The sequence below is a fragment of the Micromesistius poutassou genome, assembly GCF_964030765.1.
Source record: "Micromesistius poutassou genome assembly, chromosome: 11".
Taxonomy (NCBI): Eukaryota; Metazoa; Chordata; class Actinopteri; order Gadiformes; family Gadidae; genus Micromesistius; species Micromesistius poutassou.
Window position 1 is genome coordinate 925,716 of NC_140281.1, and position 25,011 is coordinate 950,726.

Genomic DNA, 25,011 nt, shown 5'->3' on the forward strand with positions numbered 1-25,011 from the left:
AGCGAGTGAATGAGTGAGTGAGTGGGTGAGATTAAAGCTGATTCTGAGCGAGTGAGTGAGTGAGTGAGTGAGTGAGTGAGTGAGTGAGTGAGTGAGTGAGTGAGTGAGTGAGTGAGTGAGTGAGTGAGTGAGTGAGCGACTGACTGACTGACTGACTGACTGACTGACTGACTGACTGACTGACTGACTGAGTGAGTGAGTGTCCTACCGTATGCGGTGGCCGCCCGGCTCCTGGCGCAGACAGTTGACCATGCCCACCACGCCGCAGTGGCTCTGGGAGGCCGTCAGCCAGACCGGGGCCTGGGAGTCCGCCTCAGCCAGCCTGGCCTGGAGCACACATCACCCAGCACGGAGTTAATAAAACAGTGAACGGTGAGAGAGAGAGAGACACAGACAGACAGACAGACAGAGAGAGAGAGAGAGAGACAGACAGACAGACAGACAGACAGAGAGAGAGAGAGAGAGACAGACAGACAGACAGACAGAGAGAGAGAGAGAGACAGAGACAGAGAGAGACAGAGAGAGAAAGCGCTCTATCTATCTATCCAAAGCGCTTCACAGCGTTGACTGACGTTCACCCATTCATGCACACACCGACGGGCGGAGTCGACCACGCAGGGCGACAGCAGCCAGCGGGTCAGGAGCAGTCAGGGTGAGGGCGTCTCGCTCAGGGGACACCTCCACACTCTAGCTTAGGAGGAGGAGGAGCCGGGGGGATCGAACCAGCGACCTTCCGGTTGACCAGCCGACCCGCTCTACCTCCTGAGCCACATGCCGCCCCTGTGATCGACCTCGCTTTAGTCTTTGAAATATAGATTTTTTTTTATTTTTATTTGAGAAATTCTCCCAATTCAACCCATACATTTGCATTTACAGTTAAACAGTGCCGGTCTTTTTTTAACAGCCGGTTCTCATTTATGGACAGAATAACTCTCTTTTGGATCAGTGGTTTCAGTTCCTCATGACACATGTCGAGTTGAAGCGTTTCCTGGGAAGTCTCTGCAACTTTTTTACTCAACGTTCTTCCTCCTATCAGTTAGATTTCCGTTCTGGGTTACAGTTGCTGAACTGTAACTACCCCTTTCTTATTGGCTGACGGTGCTCTATATGGGGGGGGGGGGGGGGGGGGAGACCACGCCCACCTTGAGAGGCTCCACCCACTGGTAGTCGCCGCGTCAACGGGAATGAAGACGGGTGTTTTGGCCGGTAGCCGACGGCGACACAGGAAGAGGGCAGAGCCGTAGAAGGACTTCCTGTAGACGACCAGGGTGAGGGAGGCCTGGGAGAACAGAGTCTCCCACTCGGCCTGGAGAGAGAGAGAGAGAGAGAGAGAGAGAGAGAGAGAGAGAGAGAGATGAGAGAGAGAGAGAGAGAGAGAGAGAGAGAGAGAGAGAGAGAGAGAGAGAGAGAGAGAGAGAGAGAGAGAGAGAGAGAGAGAGAGAGAGAGAGAGAGAGACAGCAGGGTTTAAACGGGTTAGCTGCTGAGACACTTGATTTACCAGCTCTGATCCCGTGTTTAAGGGATTGAGGTCCGACGTCAGCAAGTGACGCACGATTATTGAACTAAAACGATCAACAGATTGTGAGGATTAGGAATAACAGTTTTCCCATAACGTTACATAACTCCTTTCCTTTCTCAAACGATGCTTGTTCAAACTATGAGAGGTGCGCCCGTGTCCGACTTGACGTGGTGGGGAACCCGACGTGTTCCTGACCAGTTCCGGCGGACGTTTTCAAGTCTCGTGCATGCATGCATGCGTGCGCTCAAATGCAGACGATCTGAAACAAGCCTAATATGTCCGCTTTACGGGAATCAAACTCACACCTCCTCCTCCTCCTCCTGCACTCCTGAAAGGCTCCTCACCTGTGTGAGCAGCTGCTGCTCCTCCTGCTGGCCGCCGGCGCTCTGGGCCGTCCCGGAGAGGAAGGCCAGCATCTCCCCCAGGGTCTCCCCCTTCAGGAGGGTGTGGAGCAGCACGAAGCCCCCCTCCTTGGCCCCCGAGGCCAGGTTGGCCAGCAGCGCCGGGGCCTCCAGCGCCCCCACGGGCGCCCAGGCGCGGTTGCACACCACCAGGTCGGCGGCCCCCAGGCCCCCGGGGACGGGGCCGGCGGCCGGGTCCCACTGGGCGCCCGCCGCCGTCACCCCCAGCTGCTCCAGCAGGTCCTGGTGGGGGGCCAGGAGGTGGGCGGCGGGGGCCGTGGCGGTGTAGTCCAGACGCAGCATGGGCTGGATGTTGAGGAGGGGCACGGCCCGGGAGAAGACCTGCCCGTCGCTGGAGAACGCCTGGAGAGAGGGGGGGGGGGGGGGGGGGTGGCGACCAGGGTACAGCGTTTAGAGAGGGGGGGGGGGACCAGGGTACAGGGTTTAGAGAGGGGGGGGGGGGGTCAGGGTACAGCGTTTAGAGAGGAGGGGTGACCAGGGGGTCAGGGTACAGCGTTTAGAGGGGGGGGGGGGGTCAGGGTGCAGGGTTTAGAGAGGGGGGGGGGACCAGGGTACAGGGTTTAGAGAGGGGGGGGGGGGGTCAGGGTACAGGGTTTAGAGGGGGGGGGGGGGGTCAGGGTACAGGGTTTAGAGGGGGGGGGGGTCAGGGTACAGCGTTTAGAGGGGGGGGGGGGGTCAGGGTACAGCGTTTAGAGGGGGGGGGGTCAGGGTACAGCGTTTAGAGAGGGGGGGCGACCAGGGGGTCAGGGTACAGGGTTTAGAGTCTAGTCTGCGGGGGGGGGGGGGGGGGGGCGGGGCGCTCCTCTCACCTCCAGGACTTTGAAGCGGCCGGGCGTGCAGTTCTCCATGGCCGTGTCCAGGCAGTGGCGCAGGGCGGGGGCCCCCAGCAGGCCCTGCAGCAGGGGGTCCCTCAGGAGGCACGCCCGCTCCCGCGCCACCGTCTTCTCCAGCTCCGACCGCAGGTTGCCGTTGAGCTCCAGGCCGCAGAGCAGCGCCAGCAGACGGGCCAGGCCGGGCTCCGCCGGGGGGGGCCCTGCCGGGGGGTCGGCTGCAGGGCCGCCGTCGCCCTCCAGGCCCGGGACGGCCAGCGTGATGCCGTGAGGGGCGAGCTTACCCTGCAGCTGGTGGATCAGCCCTGGAGGAGCGGGAGAGGGGGGAGAGGGGGGAGAGGGGGAGAGGGACACGTCATTGAGACTTAAGCCGTTTCTCAATTCACGTTCTCGTGTGTTCTCGTGTACTTGCGTTCTCGATAAACGTCATCAGTGGTAGCCCAAGCACTGTTCCAATTCCAAGTACGCGAGTACTGTCGTAAAACCCGGAAGTGTTCTCGATGCGTTCTCGATGAGGCCGTTCTACCGAGGACGCATCGGAGGTGACTCGTGTGGACTTGGGACCGTTAAATATCCCAGGATGCATCATCGAGTCCGCTGCTGTTCCAGTTGCAGGTGCGTACTCGCGTTCTCGGAAGTCTGTACTTGAAAGTCCGGACTTGCCAAGTACGTACTTCCAAGTCCGCGAGTACGTAGTCCGCGTACTTGGTATTGAGAAACGGCTTTAGTCTCAGTTACCAGGTTGGGCTGCAAATAACGCAGCGCTTTCTACGTCATGCGACGATAGCTCCATTTCCAAAGTGGACCAGCTCAACGATGTGCGTTCTGGATTGAATCAGTCGGGGCTGCAAGCTTTAATTTACTTAATTTATTAGCAGTTGCCCGTTAGCCCGTTAGCCTGCTAGCCCATTAGCTCGCTAGCCCACTAGCCTGCTAGCCCCACTAGCTCGCTAGCCCATTAGCCTGCTAGCCCCACTAGCCCCACTAGCCCCACCAGCCCACCAGCAGGGCTCCTACCCTTGCAGACGCGGAGCTCGTGGACCAGCTGCTCGTCGGCGGCCAGGCAGCCGGCCTCGGCGTACGGGACGAACACAAACTCCTCCAGCGTGGGCGGGCTCTGCTGCAGCTGGCGCCGCGGCGCCACCGTGGCGTGGAGCCCGCAGATCTGCACGCCGCCCGCCGCGATGTTGTCCAGGCAACGGTCCACCCTCACGTCGACGGCTGCGGAATCGGAAAACAGAAAAAAATTGAAATTTAAAAAACGGTTGTTAGCGACGGCGACGGCTGGGGAACGGGCGGGGCCGAACGGTTTGGGGGAATAATGCAATTGTGATTATTTTGACCGATATTGGGATTGTGGTTTAGTGCTCGATTTTTCTTTTTTAAGTTCCTTATGTTCTGTGTTATTGAATAAAGACGAGCGATTGAATCGTTCTATAGTCTGAAACAACACAACACTGGAAGCAGTCGACGTATGAACTGCTCTTTCCTTCAGGCCAGGCCTTTGTGTTGAGATGGATTGATATTACATATCTTTAATATATCTTTATTGAACTATTGAATTTTAAAAAGAAAAATAAATACGAATCTTACTGATCTCCAGACAGTAAAAAATCACCCATTTTATTATATATATATATATATTTATTTTTTATTATTTTTATTATATATTTTATTATATTTATTTCTTATATTATATTATATAAAATGGGTGATTTGTTACTGACTGGAGAACAGTAAGATTCGTATTTATTTTTCTTTTAATATTCAATAGTTCAAAAAATAAAAAATATAAATTATACATATTTTAGCCTTTGCGATTTGCAAATCGTGTTTGAATTTGATTCATCGTTCAGCTCTAGGAACAGAACCACCACGGTGGGGGTGGGGGGTTGGGGGTGGTGGGTTGGGGTGGTGGGGGGTGGTGGTGGTGGTGGTGGTGGTGGGGGGTGGTGGTGGTGGGGGGGTTGGGGGTGGTGGGGGGTGGTGGTGGTGGTGGTGGGGGTGGTGGTGGGGGGTTGGGGGGGGTTGGGGGTGGTGGTGGTTGGTGGTGGGGGGGTCTGGGATAACACACCTTGCTTGTCTCCGTCCGGGCCGTACGGGCAGACCCTCTGCAGGTGCAGGGCGGGGTCCACGCACACCGAGCGGATGCGGGTGGGCAGACGCAGGCTGCGCCCGGGCAGCCCGGCCACCACCATCTGCAGCATGGTGTCCAGCAGCACCACCCAGTTCCCCGTCCACTGCAGCCTCCCGCTGTCGCCTGGGGGGGGGGGGGGTGACGTACAGTAGCAGTAGGGGGGGGGTGGCGATACACAACAGTCACGATTCGGTACGTACCTCGGGTTTTTTAAGTCAGGGATGTTTTTCGGTACAGCTTTTTTTTAATTTTTATTAATTTATTTTGATTTATTAAATTGTATCAAACTAATGGCTTACACACATGAAAAGACATGAAATACAATTGAGGATAAAAACACAATAAAGTCCAGGACTTATTTCCATAAGTAACATCAGGACGAGACTAGACACACTCAGTGTGGGATAATCAATAAAAACATTTTTCTTAAATTAAAAGAAAAAAACAACAACCCTGTTAGACAGATGTTAAGATAACGTGCTCGCACGCACGCACGCACGCACGCACGCACGCACGCGCACACACACCTGCGTTGTTGGACTCAAGGATGCCTTGGAAAGTCTTCCCGTAGTCGTAACCACGGAGACGCAGCTCTTTGTAGATGTCGTGGGTCGTCAGCTTCATCTTGGGATCCTCGTCGTCCTTGGCAACCACCTGGCTGATCTGAGCGTGGAAGGCGTCCAGAGCAGAATCCTCCAGAAGGCTGACCCTACCTGGAGCAGCAAGGTCGATACCATAGTCAACCATTGTTATTAAAAAGGTGTCAGGTGAGGAGGAGGAGGAGGAGGAGGAGGAGAAGAAGAACCTCATAAGTTCCTTCTGGGAATTTCATTCTCCGAAGGAACCTCAAGTTCAAACCCTGAGTTTCATTGAGGTTTGTCGGTACATGTAGCAGGTGAGTAAGTAAGAGGTAATGTATAGAACGCCGGTCATTATCGGGAAATAAGCCCCGACAGGGCGAACCGGACACCACCGACGCGAAGCAGAGGTGTCTTGCTTCACCCTGAAGGGGCTCATTTCAGCTAATGACCGGTGACATTTATTTGTTACCAGCATTCGTTAGCGTTGATCAGCAGAGAAATAGTCTGCCAAAGACGTTGACGTCGCTTAGCAACCGAATCCGCTGGGGGTCGATAAGTTACCGGACGACTTGCGGAGTGATACGAGAGACGTGGAAAAAAAATCCACTTTCCTTGACAGCGGCCGTTACATGCTGCTTAGCAACGGTCATTATCGAAAAGAAAATTCACCACCAGAAGTCGGGAAGGCCCACGCAAGTGAACGGAGCGTTCCGCAGCGCTGAGGAGAGCCGTGTGATAAACGACTGATGACTAACACGTAACCTGTTGGAGCACTCACCACTGACGGCCAAGTTGCCGTTTTCCGAAACCTCAAACTTGTTGGTGGCCGGCATGAGACGGACCTCCAGCTGAACCGAGCCTGGAGATGAGAACACACCGAAATGTTAACAAAGACTCTTAGAATGAGGGGGGGGGGACACACGCACATCTTGTGTGACACGCACGCGCACACACACACACACACACACACACACACACACACACACACACACACACACACACACACACACACACACACACACACACACACACACACACACACACACACACACACACACACACACACCAAGTCAAGTCCCCCACTCACCCGTCTTGGGCAAGATGGTGGCCCTGTGGATGGTGACATCGTCGAAGGTCACGGGGGTCGTGTCCATGACGACGCCCAGGCTCCTCATGAGGGTCCTCCAGGCCAGCACCAGGTAGCCGGTGGCCGGGTACAGCACGCGCCCGTCGATGCAGTGGCCGGTCATGTAGTAGTCCGGGGACTCCGGGTTCATGTCTGCGTCGAGAGACGACGCACACGAAGAAAAAAGGGGGTCAGGTACTCAAGGACAGAAGCCGGTTCTGTCAAGGTTCCTGACGTCTGGGTCGACATGACGGGGGCGGTGACGTACAGTAGCAGTAGGGGGGGGTGGCGATACACAACAGTCACGATTCGGTACGTACCTCAGGTTTTAAGTCAGGGATGTTTTTCGGTACAACTTTTTTTTTTTAATTGATTAATTTTGATTTGATTTATTAAATTGTATCAAACTAATGTCTTACACACATGAAAAGACATGAAATACAATTGAGGATAAAAACACAATAAAGTCCAGGACTTATTTCCATAAGTAACATCAGAAGTTTTACATGAGGGGCGAGGCGGCACCGATTTTAAAACGCGGTCGGACTTCATCTTCGGCCTATTAAGTCACGCAAGTTGAAGCTTTAAAGTTTTTGTAAGGTTCTGCAGTGCCGTTAGTGTCATCCTCACTCCTAGCCTCGGCGAGTTATTACCTCCTAATGAAGCACTTAACAAAAACTTTATGACAAATGCACTTATTGTAAGTCGCTTTGGATAAAAGCGTCTGCTAAATGCCCCAAATGTAAATGTAAATGTTAACATCAGTGATCCGGGAAAACCCTTTATTATTATTACATTATATTATTATTAACATGGATTATTAATTACTACAGGTGCCTGCCCGTCTGCTCTACGTTTCCTACGCTGCGTGTGAAAAACCCAAACGCCCGCTCTCACCGATGTTATAAACGGTGGCGGAGGTGGAGCCTCCCGAGCCGGCGGGGAAGTCCTCCGCCTTCGGGACGTCCCAGGTCTGGGTGTGGTCCCACTTCACCAGCGGGGAGATCAGAGGGGTGCCATGGGGCACCGGGTACGTGACCGACGGACACAGGGAGTTGCTGTCCACGTTGATGCTGCGGAGGAAAAGAGGAGGGAAGAGAGGAGGGGTTAGGGATCCAATACCACCGGGGGGTCGGTCGGAAACAAAACACAAGATCAGAATCCGGTGTCTGCTGCTTTCACAGGCCTGTACAAAAAAATATCCAGTCCAATCATTGGATTATGCAGAATGAATTGGTTGGTTGGACGTGATTCTGTGTACCTCCCCTACCTGCAAGCAATCGTCCCTGGACACACATTGTGCACTTGAGACTCTTCCACAAGGTCACGTGCATTAAGCTTATGCTTTTAATCAAAGCGACTTCATACGGGTCATTACACACAGCCACACAGCGACGTCAGAGTCAACCATGCGAGGCCACAGCCGGGAGCAGTGAGGGTCAAGTGTCCTGCTCCTGGACACGGATCTAGTTAACAACCTTACGGTTACAATGCAACAGGCTCTACCTCCTAAGCTATGCCAAACCCAATAGAGCTCTGGTCTATTGGGTTTGGCTTAGCTTAGGAGGTAAGGCTGTTTGGTAAATATTTTAATGGCACATTTGGAGGACTGGGAAACGTAACTTCGGTCCTCTGTGTAACTTGTTGCACGGTCGGTCTGACAATAAAGTTCACTTTGACTTTCGACAGATGTCGGATTTAAGTGCACAACACGCCATTTTAGAGGAGGGGACGTTGTGTTTGACAAAGTACAAAAAAAAGTAGCTGTGAGCACATCCCACCTACTGGCCAGGCGCAGGACAAATGAAGTCATGTAAAATGAAAGAAATGTAATGTCCGCAGCACTGATTAAACTCCCATATTAATTAAATAAAAATTTCACAGCAACGTTTCGACCCCATTGGGTCTTCTTCAGGCAAATGAGTGTGAGCCCCATTTGATGAGGGCATATACAGTATATATATATATATATAGGTCATATGATCAGCTGACCCACAATGTGACCAATGACGGCTGCGGTGTGAACACAGACCAAGGACATTGTATTCGAACCACAGACCGCCCTGCAGGGGGGGCCCCACTGACCCGTTCATGTAGATCTTGCCGACGTGCGTGAGGAAGAACTCCAGGTTGTTGGCGTGGCCCCTCTTCATCAGGGGCAGGATGGAGGCGCTGGGCTTCAGGCTGCGCTTCAGGATAGCCTGAGCACCAGGGGACAGGAGGGGGGGGGTCAACACCTGACGCGCTCCAGAATCTATAACGGGTGCGTTCGCACCGACTGAAAGGCCTGTTTGAGGTCACACAGGGCGCCACTGGACTTGGCGTTGGGCTTGAGTTTGTGTTCCGTTTTCTGTTTCCGCTCTACTTTTACACACTGCATTATACGTTAATATTTACATTACGTTATATTTACATATTTACGCAGGTATGATAGTTACTTTACGATGATGTAAATTCCCCCCCATCCCATTTTAAAGTCAGTGATAAAGCGTTCGTGTTTAATACGCACGCATGCCCTTATCAGATAGGTCACGCGTGCGTATTCAGGTCATGTGACGGCAGTGTATACGGCAGGTTTACAACTAGACCATTCATCGCTCTTTATCTCCAGAGGAGGCCATTTCCTCTTCTCCTCTCCCTTATCGCAGACCAGCAGCGTCACTACGAGGCGTGACCGAGGTGCCACGGCTGTGTAAACACCTCCCCTCTTCCCCACAGTAGCCTCTTTAACGTCTGTCTGATAACAGATTGACTGACTCTGAGGTCCTCACCGACGAGCTGATAAGACCGTCGATAAGACTATTACTAACTATCGAGGAGAAGTGTGAGAGTGTGTGTGTGTTCAGATACCAGCGCTTCTACACCTGTTTCCCCCGGCAACCATTTAAAGAATGTGCCGGTTTCCTTTGACGTAGATTCCTGTTTCACTGTATGTGTTGGTGCATGTTTTGCAGTGTTTTTTTTTGTTGTTGTTTTTTCAGCTTGCGTAAAAAAAACTTAAAATACCTTTTTAAATATGTTGTTCTTCCACGGTACTTCATGTTCCACAGACACCAGGTGTGTACGTGTGTGTGTGTGAGGGTGTTTACCTGCAGCAGGGCTATCTCCAGCAGCAGTGAGTGAGTGAGTGAGTCAGTGACTAAGTGAGTGAGTGAGTGAGTGAGTGAGTGTTTACCTGCAGCAGGGCTATCTCCAGCAGCAGTGAGTGAGTGAGTGAGTGAGTCAGTGACTAAGTGAGTGAGTGAGTGAGTGAGTGACTAAGTGAGTGAGTGAGTGAGTGACTGAGTGACTGAGTGCGTGTGACTGAGTGCGTGCGTGCGCGTTTACCTGCAGCAGGGCGTGCGGCGCTATCTCCAGCACCACGGCGTTGTCGGGCACCAGGCGCAGGCCCTCCTGGAAGAGCACGGGGCTCACCAGGTTGTTGACGTGGTAGTCGGCCGAGCTGTGCAGCGCCAGCGCCGAGCCCCAGTCCTCCTGCGGGATGCTGGTGCTCACCCAGCGGGACGACCGCCTCCGGGGCTCCACGATCACCTGGCCAATAGGAGGAAGGGGGGGGGGGGACGCCGGGCATCAGGGCTTAAGTTTAGTTTTATTTCGTTGTGCCAGATAAACAAGATTAAAATAGCAAAAAAAAGTAAAAGATGCACGTAGACACACATAATAAATGAACGGGTGGGGCAAGAAGCCTTATAAAAAGATGCCCAGCTAACATTAAAATACAATAAAAGGTAATAATAAGGTATGGTAAGGTAATAACTACAAAATCATGTTGCAAATGCAAAATACAAGCGCATTTAAGTTCTTATGGGCAAAAAGCAGAATAAAGAAATAACTGACAAGCAGAAAGACAATATAACGTACGGTCAACGTGTTAATACATTATCGTAAGCTTTTAAGATGAGATCGTTTTAGGGCTCTGGACATGCTCCTCTAAAGAGGCCTCTCTTTTGCCTTTTAAAAGGGGACATATTACGCCACCAGGTGTGAGTGTGATTGGCCGTTACGAGCCGTTTTGAAAATGTGCCGCTTCTGACATCACAAGGTGGGCGTGTCCACCTAGATGTGTGCTGGACAGATGAGCAACGTTTGGCTTGTAACGGCTAATCACACTCACACCTGGTGGTATAATGTGTCACCTTAAAATGTTTGGATTTTATTCATTTGAAGCGGGCGTAAAATATCATTCTTTCTATGCCGAGAATTAAAGACCGGGTAAACCAAATTCAGTATTTTTCTTCTTATCATATTAATTAGGCCTTAAATGTGTCCCTCAAAACATGTAAAAAATATTTTTCCCATTCATCATTTCCTTGAGGAGCTAGGCCTCAGAGAATGTTCTGTGTGCAGGTTTAAAATGGGCGGGTCTACATCGAGGACCGCGTTACGTAAAGCGGTCTTACTCACATAAACCCGCCCCCTGCTGCCCTCTAGGTATAAATACATTAACCGCGCACTAGCATTCTGTGGTTTCACCCGTCTATGGTTTTACCGCTCACGAGTCTGATTTGAATTGTCAGTTTGCAGCTAGCTTGCCCGTTGGACCTCTCCGGTGATGGGCGTGGTTTCCTGGCCTGCAGCGCACACGCCCCCACCGTCCTGAGCCAGGGATTACTGCTCATTTTTCATCAACTTTGAAGCATAATTTTATATACTTCGCGATTTTTTTAGTCCTTCAAATTTTGCAGGGTGGTTAATAATATATTTTCCTGTGGTATTATAAACTCAAAACCCATAATTATTTTTGGTTTACCCGGTCTTTAAGTACTATGCATGTAGAAATGCATTGTATGTCAATACATTGATAGTGTAATACAATACTTTGTTCAATCGTTATATTATACTATTATCAATGTATTGGTATACCAGCTGAAGTTCAAAGACTATTTTAGATTTGTTGTTTTTGGTGAAAACCACCCAAACTAAATGAAGGGAACCGTTATCCCCATTCCTGCCATAAGGGGTCAGTGTTTAACAAGATTATAAAAAGGTAAACATAAACCAGACATGGACATTTTCCTTTGTTGGCATTGGGTTTATACGACGACAGACACCAAGGAGCCAGCGTCGCTGGCTCATCGCTAATCAAATTGTGGGGGAACAATGCAACGCATCCCTTAACGGCTGTATGTCCTGTTCTACTTGGACGTCACACAAACCTACAGCCCACTTTGCTTGCATATGTGAAAACAACTTGCTGGACAACTTGCAACTTGCTGGATGAGTCTGGGGAAGGATACTTATATTGATTGATTATATTGTTACTTAAATGACCTATACAAGTGCTGAGTATTAAGGTATGGTAAAGATTTCTATTTAAATGAAACCCACTTGTTATAATGTAATTTTTGTATAATTTAATTTAAGTCAATTTCATTTAAACATTTAAATATTGTTGGTTGATTAATATGTATGCATCTATGTATACATCATGTGTATGTTTATATTTCTTTAATATTGGATATTTGCAGGTATGAGTTTAAAATTATTATTTTTTTTCTTTCATTTTATACAATGTTGAATAACCAATCATTTTTTCAAAAACATTTTGTTACACATTTGTCTTTTTTGCCTCTGTTGGACCCTACATGTCTTTGTGGGCCCCTTAATATCTTTATGGGCCCCTACATGTCTTTGTGGGCCCATAAATGTCTTATTGTAGCCCCTAAATGTCTTTGTGGGCCCATAAATGTCTTATTGTAGCCCCTAAATGTCTTTGTGGGCCCCTAAATATCTTATTGTAGCCCCTAAATGTCTTTGTGGGCCCCTAAATGTCTTTGTGGGTCCCTAAATATCTTAGTGGGCCCATAAATGTCTTATTGTAGCCCCTAAATGTCTTATTGTAGCCCCCTAAATGTCTTAGTGGCCCCCTAAATGTCTTCGTGGGCCCCTAAATGTCTTTGTGTACCACTAAATGTCTTCGTGTACCACTAAATATCTAAACATCTAGCTCCAGACTGGAGGACGGCCCTCTTTGCGGCCTGCATACCTTGCGTAGTGCGGCGAGGAGGGCCGGCGCGATGGAGGCCATGTAGTAGGAGTGGAACGCCACGCCCGCGCTGCGCACCTCCTTGGCAAACACACCGCTCTCCTTCAGCTGGGCCACGAACGTGCTCACGGCCTCCTGCAGGACAGACAGACAGACAGACAGACACAGACAGTGTTACGTAACCAGAACTCAAACTTTACAAGTGTCCAAATATGTGGAAACGGAAGGTGGTGATTGAGCAGACACACTGACTCAAGGCGAGGGTGTGGATTCAATTCCTGTGATTTAACCCATGCAGGGGTGATGGGAACCACTACAGTGAGACACCATTTCACCAGAGGAATGACGTCAGGATTTCATCGTACCATGACCCTTTCAAAGAGATTAACGCCAGACAATATAATGCGTGCGTGCTCTTCAGTGAACTGTGTCTGTGTGTGTTTAGTTGTGGTTGTGTTTCCATGGATAACGTCATTGTTCTGTAGTGGTGTAGCAGCAAGGTGAAGCAGGGTGGTGTAGCAGCCTGGTGCAGCAGTGTGGTGTAAGCAGGGTGTAGCAGGGAGGTGTAGCAGTGTGGTGCAGCAGTGAGGTGAAGCAGTGAGGTGAAGCAGGGTGGTGTAGCAGGGTGGTGTAGCAGGGTGGTGTAGCAGCAGGGTGGTGCAGCAGCCTGGTGGTGTAGCAGTGTGGTGTAGCAGTGTGGTGTAGCAGGGTGGTGCAGCAGGGTGGTGTAGCAGTGTGGTGTAGCAGTGTGGTGTAGCAGGGTGGTGCAGCAGGGTGGTGTAGCAGCGTGGTGCAGCAGTGTGGTGTAACAGCAGTGTGGTGTAGCAGCAGTGTGGTGCAGCAGGGTGGTGCAGCAGCCTGGTGGTGTAGCAGTGTGGTGCAGCAGTGTGGTGTAGCAGTGTGGTGTAGCAGTGTGGTGTAGCAGGGTGGTGTAGCAGCCTGATGGTGTAGTAGGGTGGTGTAGCAGCGGGCTGTACCTGCGGTCCAGAGATGGTGACGGTGTCCTCAGAGTTGTGACAGGCCGGGACCACGCCCTCGGGGCACTGGGCCTTGCACTCCGCCCACGTCAGCCCTGCACCACGGAAAAAACAAAAAAAACACATTCAGTTCCTCTCAATTAAATCCATGATAAAATCCTTGTGGTGTCTCGTTAAGTTCTCGTTCCCTCATTCCCTAATCCCTATGAAGTGAACACAACTTAACACAAGGAGAAGAAGAAGAGACAGAGGTATACTCTTATACTATATACTCTTTGAATATGGTTAGTAGTAGTATAATATTTGATATGTATATATATATTTAGTATTTAACATTTTATACTTATTATATTATATATTATACTATATACCTGACCTTTTTATTTTCTAACCCTTTTTATTTAATTGTTCACATGCTTTGGCAATGCAAATGTATATTTCTCATGACAATAAAGCTTTTTTGAATTGGAAACAGACAGAAGGAGAAGGAGAAGGAGAGACAGAAGGAGAAGGAGAGACAGAAGGAGGAGCAGAGACAGAAGGAGGAGGAGCAGAGACAGGAGGAGGAGCAGAAGAGACTGAGACAGAAGAAGGAGCAGAGACAGAAGGAGGAGGAGAGACAGAAGGAGGAGGAGCAGAGAGAGAAGGAGGAGGAGAGACAAAAGGAGAAGAAGAGACAGAGACAGAAGGAGGAGCAGAGAGAGAAGGAGGAGCAGAGACAGGAGGAGCAGAGACAGGAGGAGGAGGAGCAGAGACTGAGACAGAAGGAGGAGCAGAGACAGGAGGAGGAGCAGAGACAGGAGGAGGAGCAGAGACAGGAGGAGGAGGAGCAGAGACAGGAGGAGGAGCAGAGAGAGAAGGAGGAGCAGAGACAGGAGGAGCAGAGACAGGAGGAGGAGGAGCAGAGACTGAGACAGAAGGAGGAGCAGAGACAGGAGGAGGAGCAGAGACAGGAGGAGGAGCAGAGACAGGAGGAGGAGCAGAGACAGGAGGAGGAGGAGCAGAGACAGGAGGAGGAGCAGAGACAGGAGGAGGAGGAGCAGAGACAGAAGGAGGAGCAGAGACAGGAGGAGGAGGAGCAGAGACAGAAGGAGGAGGAGCAGAGACAGGAGGAGGAGGAGCAGAGACAGGAAGAGGAGGAGCAGAGACAGGAGGAGGAGGAGCAGAGACAGAAGGAGGAGCAGAGACAGAAGGAGGAGGAGCAGAGACAGAAGGAGGAGGAGCAGAGACAGGAGGAGGAGCAGAGACAGAAGGAGGTGGAGCAGAGACAGAAGGAGGAGCAGAGACAGGAGGAGGAGCAGAGACAGGAGGAGGAGCAGAGACAGGAGGAGGAGGAGCAGAGACAGGAGGAGGAGCAGAGACAGGAGGAGGAGGAGAAGAAACAGACAGGAGGAGGAGCAGAGACAGAAGGAGGAGCTAGCCCCCCCCTGGTCCTCACCCACGGCGGCCATGCCCCCTGGGGGGAGGTTGGCCTCCTTGATGCAGCGGCCCCTCCAGTAGGCCGCCAGTATGGCCTCGCTGTGGCTGAGGGAGCCGTCGGCGTAGCCGCAGGCCAGCTCTCCCACCGAGTGGCCCACGATGCCGTCGGGCTTCAGGCCCAGCTGGGTCAGCAGGTCGATCTGAGCCACCTGATTGGACCAGAGAGAAACAGGGCTGCTGATGGAGAACAACACGTTTTGAACGACACACACACACACACACACTTGTAGTTCAAAACGTGACGCAGCTTTTACCGTTTCGACACCTACAGAGTTTGTTATGGACGATCATTCATAAACCCCGTGTTATTTTTTCCCCCGTAGACGTTTGAACCGGAAGCCTCGGAGGCGGGACTTGTTCTTCAGAGGTCTATGGACTCTCGAAGGGGATTTAAAAAAGGTAGTGTGTAGTGTTTGTGTTGAGTAAGTTAAAGGGGCGGAGATGTTATGCCACCAGGTGTGAGTGTGAGTAGCCGTTACAAGACGTTTTTTGTTTTTTTTACAAGTGAGAGTGTCCACCATCGTGCATCTAGGTGGACGCTCCCACTTGTGACGTGTCACTAAAACACAGGAAAAAGGCAGATTTTCAAATGGCTTGTAACGGCTAATCACAAACTCACATAATACCACCCCGTTAAAATAGCGACATCGTGGATAACAATGTGTAGGGAATGTCATCTCATGGACACATTCGGAACATATTCTCACTCACATGATTGAAACACGGCCCATGGCCACGTTTCAATTAGTGACGGTCGATATTTTAGTTTTTTTTACGTGTATTGGCAGATACACGTTCACCGATTATTATTATTATTATATTATTTTTCCCCCCTGCATGATACAGACAGTTCAATAAATGTTCCTTTTTTTTTTTTATTGAGACTTGTAACATTTCGTTATCATCGTTGTGTCATTTTTATCATGTAAATTGAGGGAGCGAGACGCAGCATCGGCTCCAAATATCGGCTCAAGAAAACCGGTATCGGCGTTATCGGTCCTCAGCTAAGGCTGACGGCTGACGTACACGCTCCTAAATGTTTCCACGAGACGACAGGGTCAGCCCGGCGGCGGTCGGCGGTGCTCCGGCGGTCGGGTGGTCGGTACCTGAATGGCGGCCAGAGCCACGAAGGCGTGCACCGTGTCCTCGAAGGTGCTCTCGTCGGCCTGCATGAGCAGGCGGGACACGCACAGGCCCGTGTCCTTCAGCGCCACGTCCGAGCGCAGGATGGACTCCCTGAACTGCGGCAGCTGCATCATGTGCTGGCCCATGCCGGCCCACTGAGTGCCCATACCTGGTTGGGGGGGGGGGGAGCAATTAGAGCTCTCTCTCTCTCTCTCTCTCTCTCTCTCTCTCTCTCTCTCTCTCTCTCTCTCTCTCTCTCTCTCTCTCTCTCTCTCTCTCTCTCTCTCTCTCTCTCTCTCTCTCTCTCTCTCTCTCTCTCTCTCTCTCTCTCTCTCTCTCTCTCTCTCTCTCTCTCTCTCTCTCTCTCTCTCTCTCTCTCGCCTCCCCCACTGACCTGAGCAGACGAACCACAGGGGGCGGGGCGTGGCCGAGGCCTGCTGCACCTCCGTCACCTCGCCGGGGGACCCCAGCAGGGCGTAGCCCCTGAAGGGCATGCCGGCCACGGGGAGCCCCGACACCTCGTTCAGCAGCGACAGGAAGCCGTCGTCGGCGGCCTGCTGCTTCCCCGCGGCGAGCAGCGAGCTGACCGCCTCCTCCGTGCGCCCGCAGGCCTGGAGCAGCCGGGGGGCCGCCGCCGCCGCCCGAGGGGCCCCGGGCTGGGGCCGAGGGGGGTCGTCGGCGGCGGCGGGGGGGGGCCGGAGGATGACGTGGACGTTGGAGCCGCCGAACCCGAAGGAGTTGACGCCGACGATGCCGCGGCGGACGGGCACGGGGCGGTCCACCACGCGCAGACGCCCGTCGCTCAGGGCCGGGATGTCCGTGTTGGGGCTGGCGAAGTGCAGGTTGGGGGCCCACACGCCGCGCTCCAGGGACAGCACCACCTGGTGGCCGGGAGGGGGAGGGGGAGGGAGGGAGACGGACGGTCAGTCAGCCACACAGCGGCGGCGGCGGCGAACACGGCGGTGGGTTTGCGGGACGAGGTCTCGGGAGGCGGGACCTTAGCCGTGTTTGAAATCGTTCCCTACCGCGGCTGTAGTGCACTACAGAGGGCGCTCGCTGTTGTGGTGTAGTGGTGTTTGAGTTCTCAGTGGTTCATTTCATTCACTGTATGGTGGACAATAAAACACCCCAACATTTGAGTGTCCCTACGTGTTACTCCCCCGTAGACCAATGCAATGCGGTCGTGTATTTACTGACGCAAATGACGTGTAGAAATGTTCAGCGTAGTGTCCCGTCTTCTCGTTGGTTCGTTCCCTACATAGTTCACTGTATCATGAACACTATATAGGGAACAGTGAGTGAGGGAATAGGGAACGATTTCCAACACAGCTTTTGACAGACTCGTGATATTAAAGGTCCCACGTCACACTACCAGGTGTGAGTGTGATTAGCCGTTACGAGCCGTTTTGAAAATCAGCCTCTTCTGACATCACAGGTGGGCGTGTCCACCTGTGATGTGTGACGGACAGATGAGCTAACGTTTGCTACGGTCCACTGGGTAGGCAGCCGGTAGACTGATCTATCCACGCCCACCTATCATGTCACTAGAGACGGATTTCCAAAACGGCTTGTAATGGCTAATCCCACTCACACACCTGGTGGTGTAATATGTCACCTTTAATAAGATCAAGTGAACATAGCGTAGGATCAGGAGTGTAATCATTCACAACCAGAGGCTTTTTTCTTTTTACAGTGAAAAGGCTGATTGCCGTACTAGACCTGCACAGTGAGCACTAAAGTGTGCAGAGAATACCGTTTCTGTATTCTCAATAAAAGGCAAATGATACATTTTTTTTGTTGATTTATTTGAGAGATTATATTAATAGATATAATGCAAAAATATACTATTGAATAGTATCGAATCGTGGGGAATTCTGAAGTATGGAAAATAATGAAATCGTCAGCTTAAGAAATCGATGTCGTATCGAAATCGTCATTGAGGCTCCGATTTGACACCCCTGCCCACTACATAACTCTTATCACCCCTGCCCACTACATCACTCTTATCACCCCTGCCCACTACATCACTCTTATCACCCCTGCCCACTACATAACTCTTATCACCCCTGCCCACTACATCACTCTTATCACCCCTGCCCACTACATCACTCTTATCACCCCTGCCCACTACATCACTCTTATCACCCCCTGCCCACTACATCACTCTTATCACCCCCTGCCCACTACATCACTCTTATCACCCCTGCCCACTACATCACTCTTATCACCCCTGCCCACTACATCACTCTTATCACCCCCTGCCCACTACATCACTCTCATCACCCCTGCCCACTACATCACTCTCATCACCCCCTGCCCACTACATCACTCTCATCACCCCCTGCCCACTACATCACTCTCATCACCCCTGCCCACTACATCACTCTCATCACCCCCTGCCCACTACATCACTCTTATCACCCCTGCCCACTACATCACTCTTATCACCCCCTGCCCACTACATCACTCTCATCACCCCCTGCCCACTACATCACTCTTATCACCCCCTGCCCACTACATCACTCTCATCACCCCCTGCCCACTACATCACTCTTATCACCCCCTGCCCACTACATCACTCTTATCACCCCCTGCCCACTACATCACTCTTATCACCCCCTGCCCACTACATCACTCTTATCACCCCTGCCCACTACATCACTCTTATCACCCCTGCCCACTACATCACTCTTATCACCCCCTGCCCACTACATCACTCTCATCACCCCTGCCCACTACATCACTCTCATCACCCCCTGCCCACTACATCACTCTCATCACCCCCTGCCCACTACATCACTCTCATCACCCCTGCCCACTACATCACTCTCATCACCCCCTGCCCACTACATCACTCTTATCACCCCTGCCCACTACATCACTCTTATCACCCCCTGCCCACTACATCACTCTCATCACCCCCTGCCCACTACATCACTCTTATCACCCCCTGCCCACTACATCACTCTCATCACCCCCTGCCCACTACATCACTCTTATCACCCCCTGCCCACTACATCACTCTTATCACCCCTGCCCACTACATCACTCTTATCACCCCTGCCCACTACATCACTCTTATCACCCCCTGCCCACTACATCACTCTCATCACCCCTGCCCACTACATCACTCTCATCACCCCCTGCCCACTACATCACTCTCATCACCCCCTGCCCACTACATCACTCTCATCACCCCTGCCCACTACATCACTCTCATCACCCCCTGCCCACTACATCACTCTTATCACCCCTGCCCACTACATCACTCTTATCACCCCTGCCCACTACATCACTCTCATCACCCCCTGCCCACTACATCACTCTTATCACCCCCTGCCCACTACATCACTCTCATCACCCCCTGCCCACTACATCACTCTTATCACCCCCTGCCCACTACATCACTCTTATCACCCCCTGCCCACTACATCACTCTCATCACCCCTGCCCACTACATCACTCTTATCACCCCCTGCCCACTACATCACTCTCATCACCCCCTGCCCACTACATCACTCTCATCACCCCCTGCCCACTACATCACTCTCATCACCCCCTGCCCACTACATCACTCTTATCACCCCCTGCCCACTACATCACTCTTATCACCCCCTGCCCACTACATCACTCTTATCACCCCCTGCCCACTACATCACCCCCTGCCCACTACACCAGGCTCAGGGTGCCCCGCTCACCTTGGCCAGGGCGGCCAGGCCGGAGGCGGGCTCCGGGTGGCCCATGTTGGACTTGGTGGAGCCGATGAGGAGGGGCTCGCGCTCCGCCTGGCAGAACACGCTGACGATGCCGTTCACCTCCTGCGGGTCGCCCACCTGCACACACACACACACACACACACACACACACACACACACACACACACACACACACACACACACACACACACACACACACACACACACACACACACACACACACACACACACACACACACACACACAGGTTACTCACAGACAGTGTCGCCAGTTTTCCTGCCCAATCTGGCAACACTGCACACAGGGCCGCTTTATAATTGATACTGTTTACAGCGTTTAGCGTTTGTTTGTTTTTCCTGTTTGTCCGTACTGTTTGTGCCCCGACAGGTCGTCCTCTGTTTGCGCTTGCTTCAGCTTTTCATTTCATTTTCCTTTGCATTACTTGATCACTTTTTTCAGCACTTTACTTTACTATATTGGACCTTATTTGAACCACAACGCCTACCTCACAACACTGTGAATATCCTATTCTGAATAATGTATGCACGGTCTATATATGTGTGTATTTGTTGTGGTCTTTTGCACTATAATTATGTTATGTTTGTTGTTGTCTTTTTGCACTATTTGGTTATTATGTTCTATATTGTTTGGTAAATATTTTAACAGCACATTTGGAGGATGGGGAACCGTAACATCGTTCCTCTCTGTAACTTGCTGCGCGGTCGCTCTGACACTAAAGTCCACTTTGACTACTGAGTCTCTTTATCGTATTGCATTATACGTTGTGTCTCTTCTCTCGCTGCTGCTGTGCTGCAACACAAACTAACAAATAAAGCTTTATCCTACCTTATTGCTGTAGTGCGTATAAGTGCGTGGTTGTGTGTGCGTGCGTGCGTGCTTGTGCATGTGTGTGTGTCCGTGCGTGGTTGTGCCTGCGTGGTTGTGCGTGCGTGCGTGCGTGGTTGTGCGTGCGTGCTTGTGTGTCCGTGCGTGCGTGTGTGTCCATGCTTGTGCGTGCGTGTGCGTGTGCATGGCTGTGCGTGTGTGCGTGCGTGTCCATGCTTGTGCGTGCGTGTGCGTGTGCATACGTGTGTGTCCATGCTTGTGCATGCGTGGCTGTGCGTGCGTGTGTGTCCATGCTTGTGCGTGCGTGTGTGTGCGTGCATGTGTTTCCATGCTTGTGCGTGCGTGTGTCCATGCTTATGCGTGCGTGGCTGTGCGTGCGTGTGTCTCCATGCTTGTGCGTGCGTGTGTGTGCGTGCGTGTGTGTCCATGCTTGTGCGTGCGTGGCTGCGCGTGCATGTGCATCCATGCTTGTGCGTGTGTGTGTGTGTGTGTGTGTGTGTGTGTGTGCGTGCGACGCGGCCGTCCCCACCTTGGTCCCGGTGCCGTGGGCCTCGATGTACTCCACCTCCTCGGGCCGGATGCGGGCCTCCTCGTACAGCCGGCTCACCAGCCTCCGCTGCATCTCCCCCGAGGGGAACGTCACGCCTGCCGGACGGGATGAGGGGAACACGCTCAGCGCGGGCATAAAGAGAGAGGCCAGACGCCTGGGAACTACAGAGATGGCTGCCCGGAGATGTTGCCTGGCAACTAGCCTGGCATCGCCGGACGAATTGCATCTTTGTTGTTGTTAAACATGCCTATACAGCGCTCCTCTGCACACAGCCTGCGGTATCTCCATATTTGTTGGCGCTTGATGTTTCATCTGCGACTTCTGTGTTTACTACAAAATAAGGCGGCGTTTAGTTTACATTCCTTGGTCCTCTCATTTGTCCAGCCTCCTATTAGATAAACGGTTGTGATTGGTCAGCCTGTCTGTCTGTCTCTCTGTCTGGTGCCAAGGCCGAAAGCTTTCTGTACGAGAGAGAGAGGAGCCGGATCTTTACTGCAGCGCGAATGAAACCGGAGCTCGCCGGATCGGTCTGGTTCCCAGGCCTGCAGAGAGTCGGGTTACCGGTCGTCGTTACGGTCGGGTCCGGACAATATCAGGGAAATATCGTGCCGGTAGAAACAGACAGTTACAAGTGGGGAGCGTGAGCCATGAATATGAAGCCATCTGCCCGGAGAGCGACTCCGGTTCCATTCCGACCCGCGGTGCGAGGCTTCACGTCATTCCCTCTATCGTCGACCCACTTCCCCCCGTCTCTCTCTCTCTCTCTCTGCACTCTCCTGTTCATTAAAGAGATAAAAAAGCCTTTATGGCTTTTAAAATAATAAATAAAACGGGTGTGGAGAAGGGAGATGTCGCCGGCTTTCAGTGACGGCTCACGGCACAAAAACCCCGCCTGGGAACCAGAGTGGTTCCTCGCGGCTAGAGCCACGTGAGGCGCAGAAAGACAGACAGGTGCCAGGTGAGAGAGTGGGACATGAATAACTGAGGATCTGTTGTCTCTAGAAAGAACACAAAGCCCCTGAACGCGTTACGTAAACCCCTTATGTAACCCCCTCATTCCCCCCGGGCTCGTCATTGGCCCAACAGGTATCCAGTATCTGCGCGCGCGCGCGTGTACGTGGCAGGCGTGCGCGCACGTGCAAACTATTCCGAGCCACATGCCAGCCAGCCAGCGATCCACCGCTCCGTTGATTTATCATCAGCGGACGCAACAAGCGGCCAAGTGTGTGAGGGATGACTGGAGAAAAGGTCAGTCCAGGGCCACTCAACCCCGGGTCGGCTCAGTCAGGGGCCACAGGTGGAAAAGAGCAGCTTGCTAAAAACCTGGCGGGTACAACGCATCTCTCCGTTCTCTAAACACGGTTTCTTTTGTACATTGTCCCCGTTTAAATAAAGTCACACGACCTGTTTTGAGTGTGTGCGCGCGCGCGCGTGCGTAATAAGATCAACCTAAGATCATGTCTCTGCTGCGCGTCCTTTGGTGAACACACAACCCTTTAATGACGTTGGTGGGGGTGTGTTTTGAACACAGGAACCAAAGTGGTGGTTAACATTTAGACCCCCTCGCGGTGGACGCAAGGAGGGTCCGCAAGGACGTGACGGGGTCCGTAACCCCCCCGCCCCCCCCCCCCGGTTTGCGTCGCGTCGGCGTGGAACCACAAAGGGGCCGCTCACCCTGCTCCTTGTATCCGTCCGTGTTGTTGCCGGCGTTCACCACCGTGGCGTAGATCCTGCGGGCCGCCGGCCTCCGGGTGAGGAACACGGCCACCGCCGCCTCGGACCGGCAGTACCCGTCACCTGGAGAGGGGGGGGGGGGGGGGGAGCGGGTCACACACGCTGTTGATCTGTGGAGCCAACTTCACTGAAACCGTGATTCAAAACCAACATTGGCTTGGATGATGGACTTCCTCAAAGACTTCCTCAAAAGTACTCTAAATAACTTTCACACCGCATAACGCAAAAAACATTTGACAGCTTGAATACCGTTACGCATATTTTGCATTTCAATAGTGTGTATACAACCGTATTCTATTGCCCTACTACTTTTGGAGTTTATATTTGTGAATCATTCTATTTCTATTCTTATTGCAGACACTATTTCTGCACCTCCTCATGTGTCCAGTAGGGTGTCACAACGGGGGGGGGGGGGGGGGGGGGGGGGGGGGGGGGGGTTGGGGGGGGGTGGTGGAGACTACTCACCCGAGGCGTCGAACGACTTGCAGGAGCCGCCCGGACTGAGCATGCCCAGCTTCATGAACTGCACCGAGGTGTTGGGCTTCAGCAGCAGGTTGACCCCGCCCACCAGGGCGTGGTCACAGTGCCCGTGGCGGATGGCCTGGAAGGCGTTCTCCAGGGCCAGCAGGCCGGAGGAGCAGGCCGTGTCGATGGCCGTGCTGGGCCCTGGGGGGGAGGGAGGGGGGGGTTGGGGTGGGGGGGGGGGGTAGAGGAGGAGGAGCGGTGGTTGGGGTTAAGGGGCCGACTTCTAACGGATGAAACACAGATAGAGACACTCTACGCAGACGTCATCATTCAGAACGCACGCCGTGTCTCTGCTAGAGCGCGCAACCGAACGAAAACGACCCACCCTGGAAAAGTGCTCTCTTTAGCCGCTGGTGGAGATTCCCCTGTTTAACATTTGATACTTTTTGTTAAAAATAACAGAACAGTTCAGTTGAAAAGAAAGGTTAACAACTGAAAGTTGTTAAGGTGATTGTGAAGGTGATTGTGGCGTTTATTTAGCCTTTCATTTAAACTATAGCAAAAGTAACAGTATGTTATTTCCCCTCAGTGCCAAAGTGGTCCGATACGCATCATAATACTTAATATACATAATATACATAATACTGTGTACCGTTATGCCTCACGAGCTGCACGGAGGGCGGCATTACATCTCAATAAAGAATAATAACAATCACTTCACTGTCCACCCTGGTGGAAATGTGTCTTTGTCTTTGGCTTCCGATTGAACGCACGTACACACATAACACGTTGAACAACACAACAACGGAACATACAAATACATACCGCAACAAGAACAGAACAGTGCAAATGACAATTAGCAGCAAATGAGTATAAATAAATAGATAGTGTGAAAGCAGCCCTGCTGTAACAGGCGGTAAAACCAGACTGTCCTCAATGCCTGAAGGGCAGAGGGAATGAAAGACTTCTTAAAAATGTTGTGGCTGGCTCTAGGGACCCTGAATCTCCGTCCAGACGGCTAAACTAAAAAGGTCAAACCGCCGCCGCCGCCACCGGCGCGTCCGCCCGTCTCACCGTTGAAGTCGAAGAAGTAGGACAGGCGGTTGGCGAACATGGCGCGCTGGCAGCCCGTCATGCTGTACCCCAGCAGCTCCTCGGGGTCCCGGCTGAAGGCCTCGCCCGCCTCAGAGCCGCTCACCCCGATGTACACCCCCGTGCGGCTGCCGCGCAGGTCCGTGGGGTTCAGACCTGCACACACACACACACACACACACACACACACACACACACACACACACACACACACACACACACACACACACACACACACACACACACACACACACACACACACACACACACACACACACACACACACACACACACACGTTTAACCTTCCAAACCTTGTGTTAAAAAGGACAATTCCGGAATTTTGAACATTGGGTTTGTCTAGGATGAAATAAAGGTCGGTTGACACCGACATGTTGACTATTGGTCCTGTCCTCGGGTGTTTGGC

The 25,011-nt window shown here is 52.1% G+C and overlaps 2 protein-coding genes across 2 annotated transcripts in view; both read right to left on the bottom strand.

Annotated features, from left to right (window-relative positions):
• fasn (fatty acid synthase) overlaps nt 1-24,881 on the bottom strand; it is a gene marked incomplete at its 5' end in the record, with an annotated part of 33,544 nt that extends 8,663 nt beyond the window's left edge. Inside the window, 23 exon segments of the mRNA XM_084475664.1 lie at nt 209-327; nt 1,143-1,174; nt 1,177-1,306; nt 1,865-2,284; nt 2,752-3,077; nt 3,790-3,993; nt 4,847-5,032; nt 5,437-5,622; nt 6,269-6,349; nt 6,578-6,769; nt 7,514-7,689; nt 8,702-8,817; nt 9,944-10,147; nt 12,603-12,737; nt 13,580-13,674; nt 15,018-15,207; nt 16,165-16,352; nt 16,578-17,064; nt 19,882-20,016; nt 21,275-21,390; nt 22,970-23,092; nt 23,495-23,695; nt 24,569-24,881. Of these exon segments, the coding sequence (XP_084331790.1) occupies nt 209-327; nt 1,143-1,174; nt 1,177-1,306; nt 1,865-2,284; nt 2,752-3,077; nt 3,790-3,993; nt 4,847-5,032; nt 5,437-5,622; nt 6,269-6,349; nt 6,578-6,769; nt 7,514-7,689; nt 8,702-8,817; nt 9,944-10,147; nt 12,603-12,737; nt 13,580-13,674; nt 15,018-15,207; nt 16,165-16,352; nt 16,578-17,064; nt 19,882-20,016; nt 21,275-21,390; nt 22,970-23,092; nt 23,495-23,695; nt 24,569-24,881 (4,355 nt within the window).
• Nucleotides 24,882-24,884: 3 nt separating this feature from the next.
• The window catches only part of LOC311355841 (cell adhesion molecule CEACAM6-like), a gene marked incomplete at both ends in the record, with an annotated part of 3,336 nt that continues 3,209 nt past the window's right edge, over nt 24,885-25,011 (bottom strand). The window contains one exon of the mRNA XM_084475665.1: nt 24,885-24,898. Within this exon, the coding sequence (XP_084331791.1) occupies nt 24,885-24,898 (14 nt within the window). The remainder of the gene's footprint in view (nt 24,899-25,011) is intronic.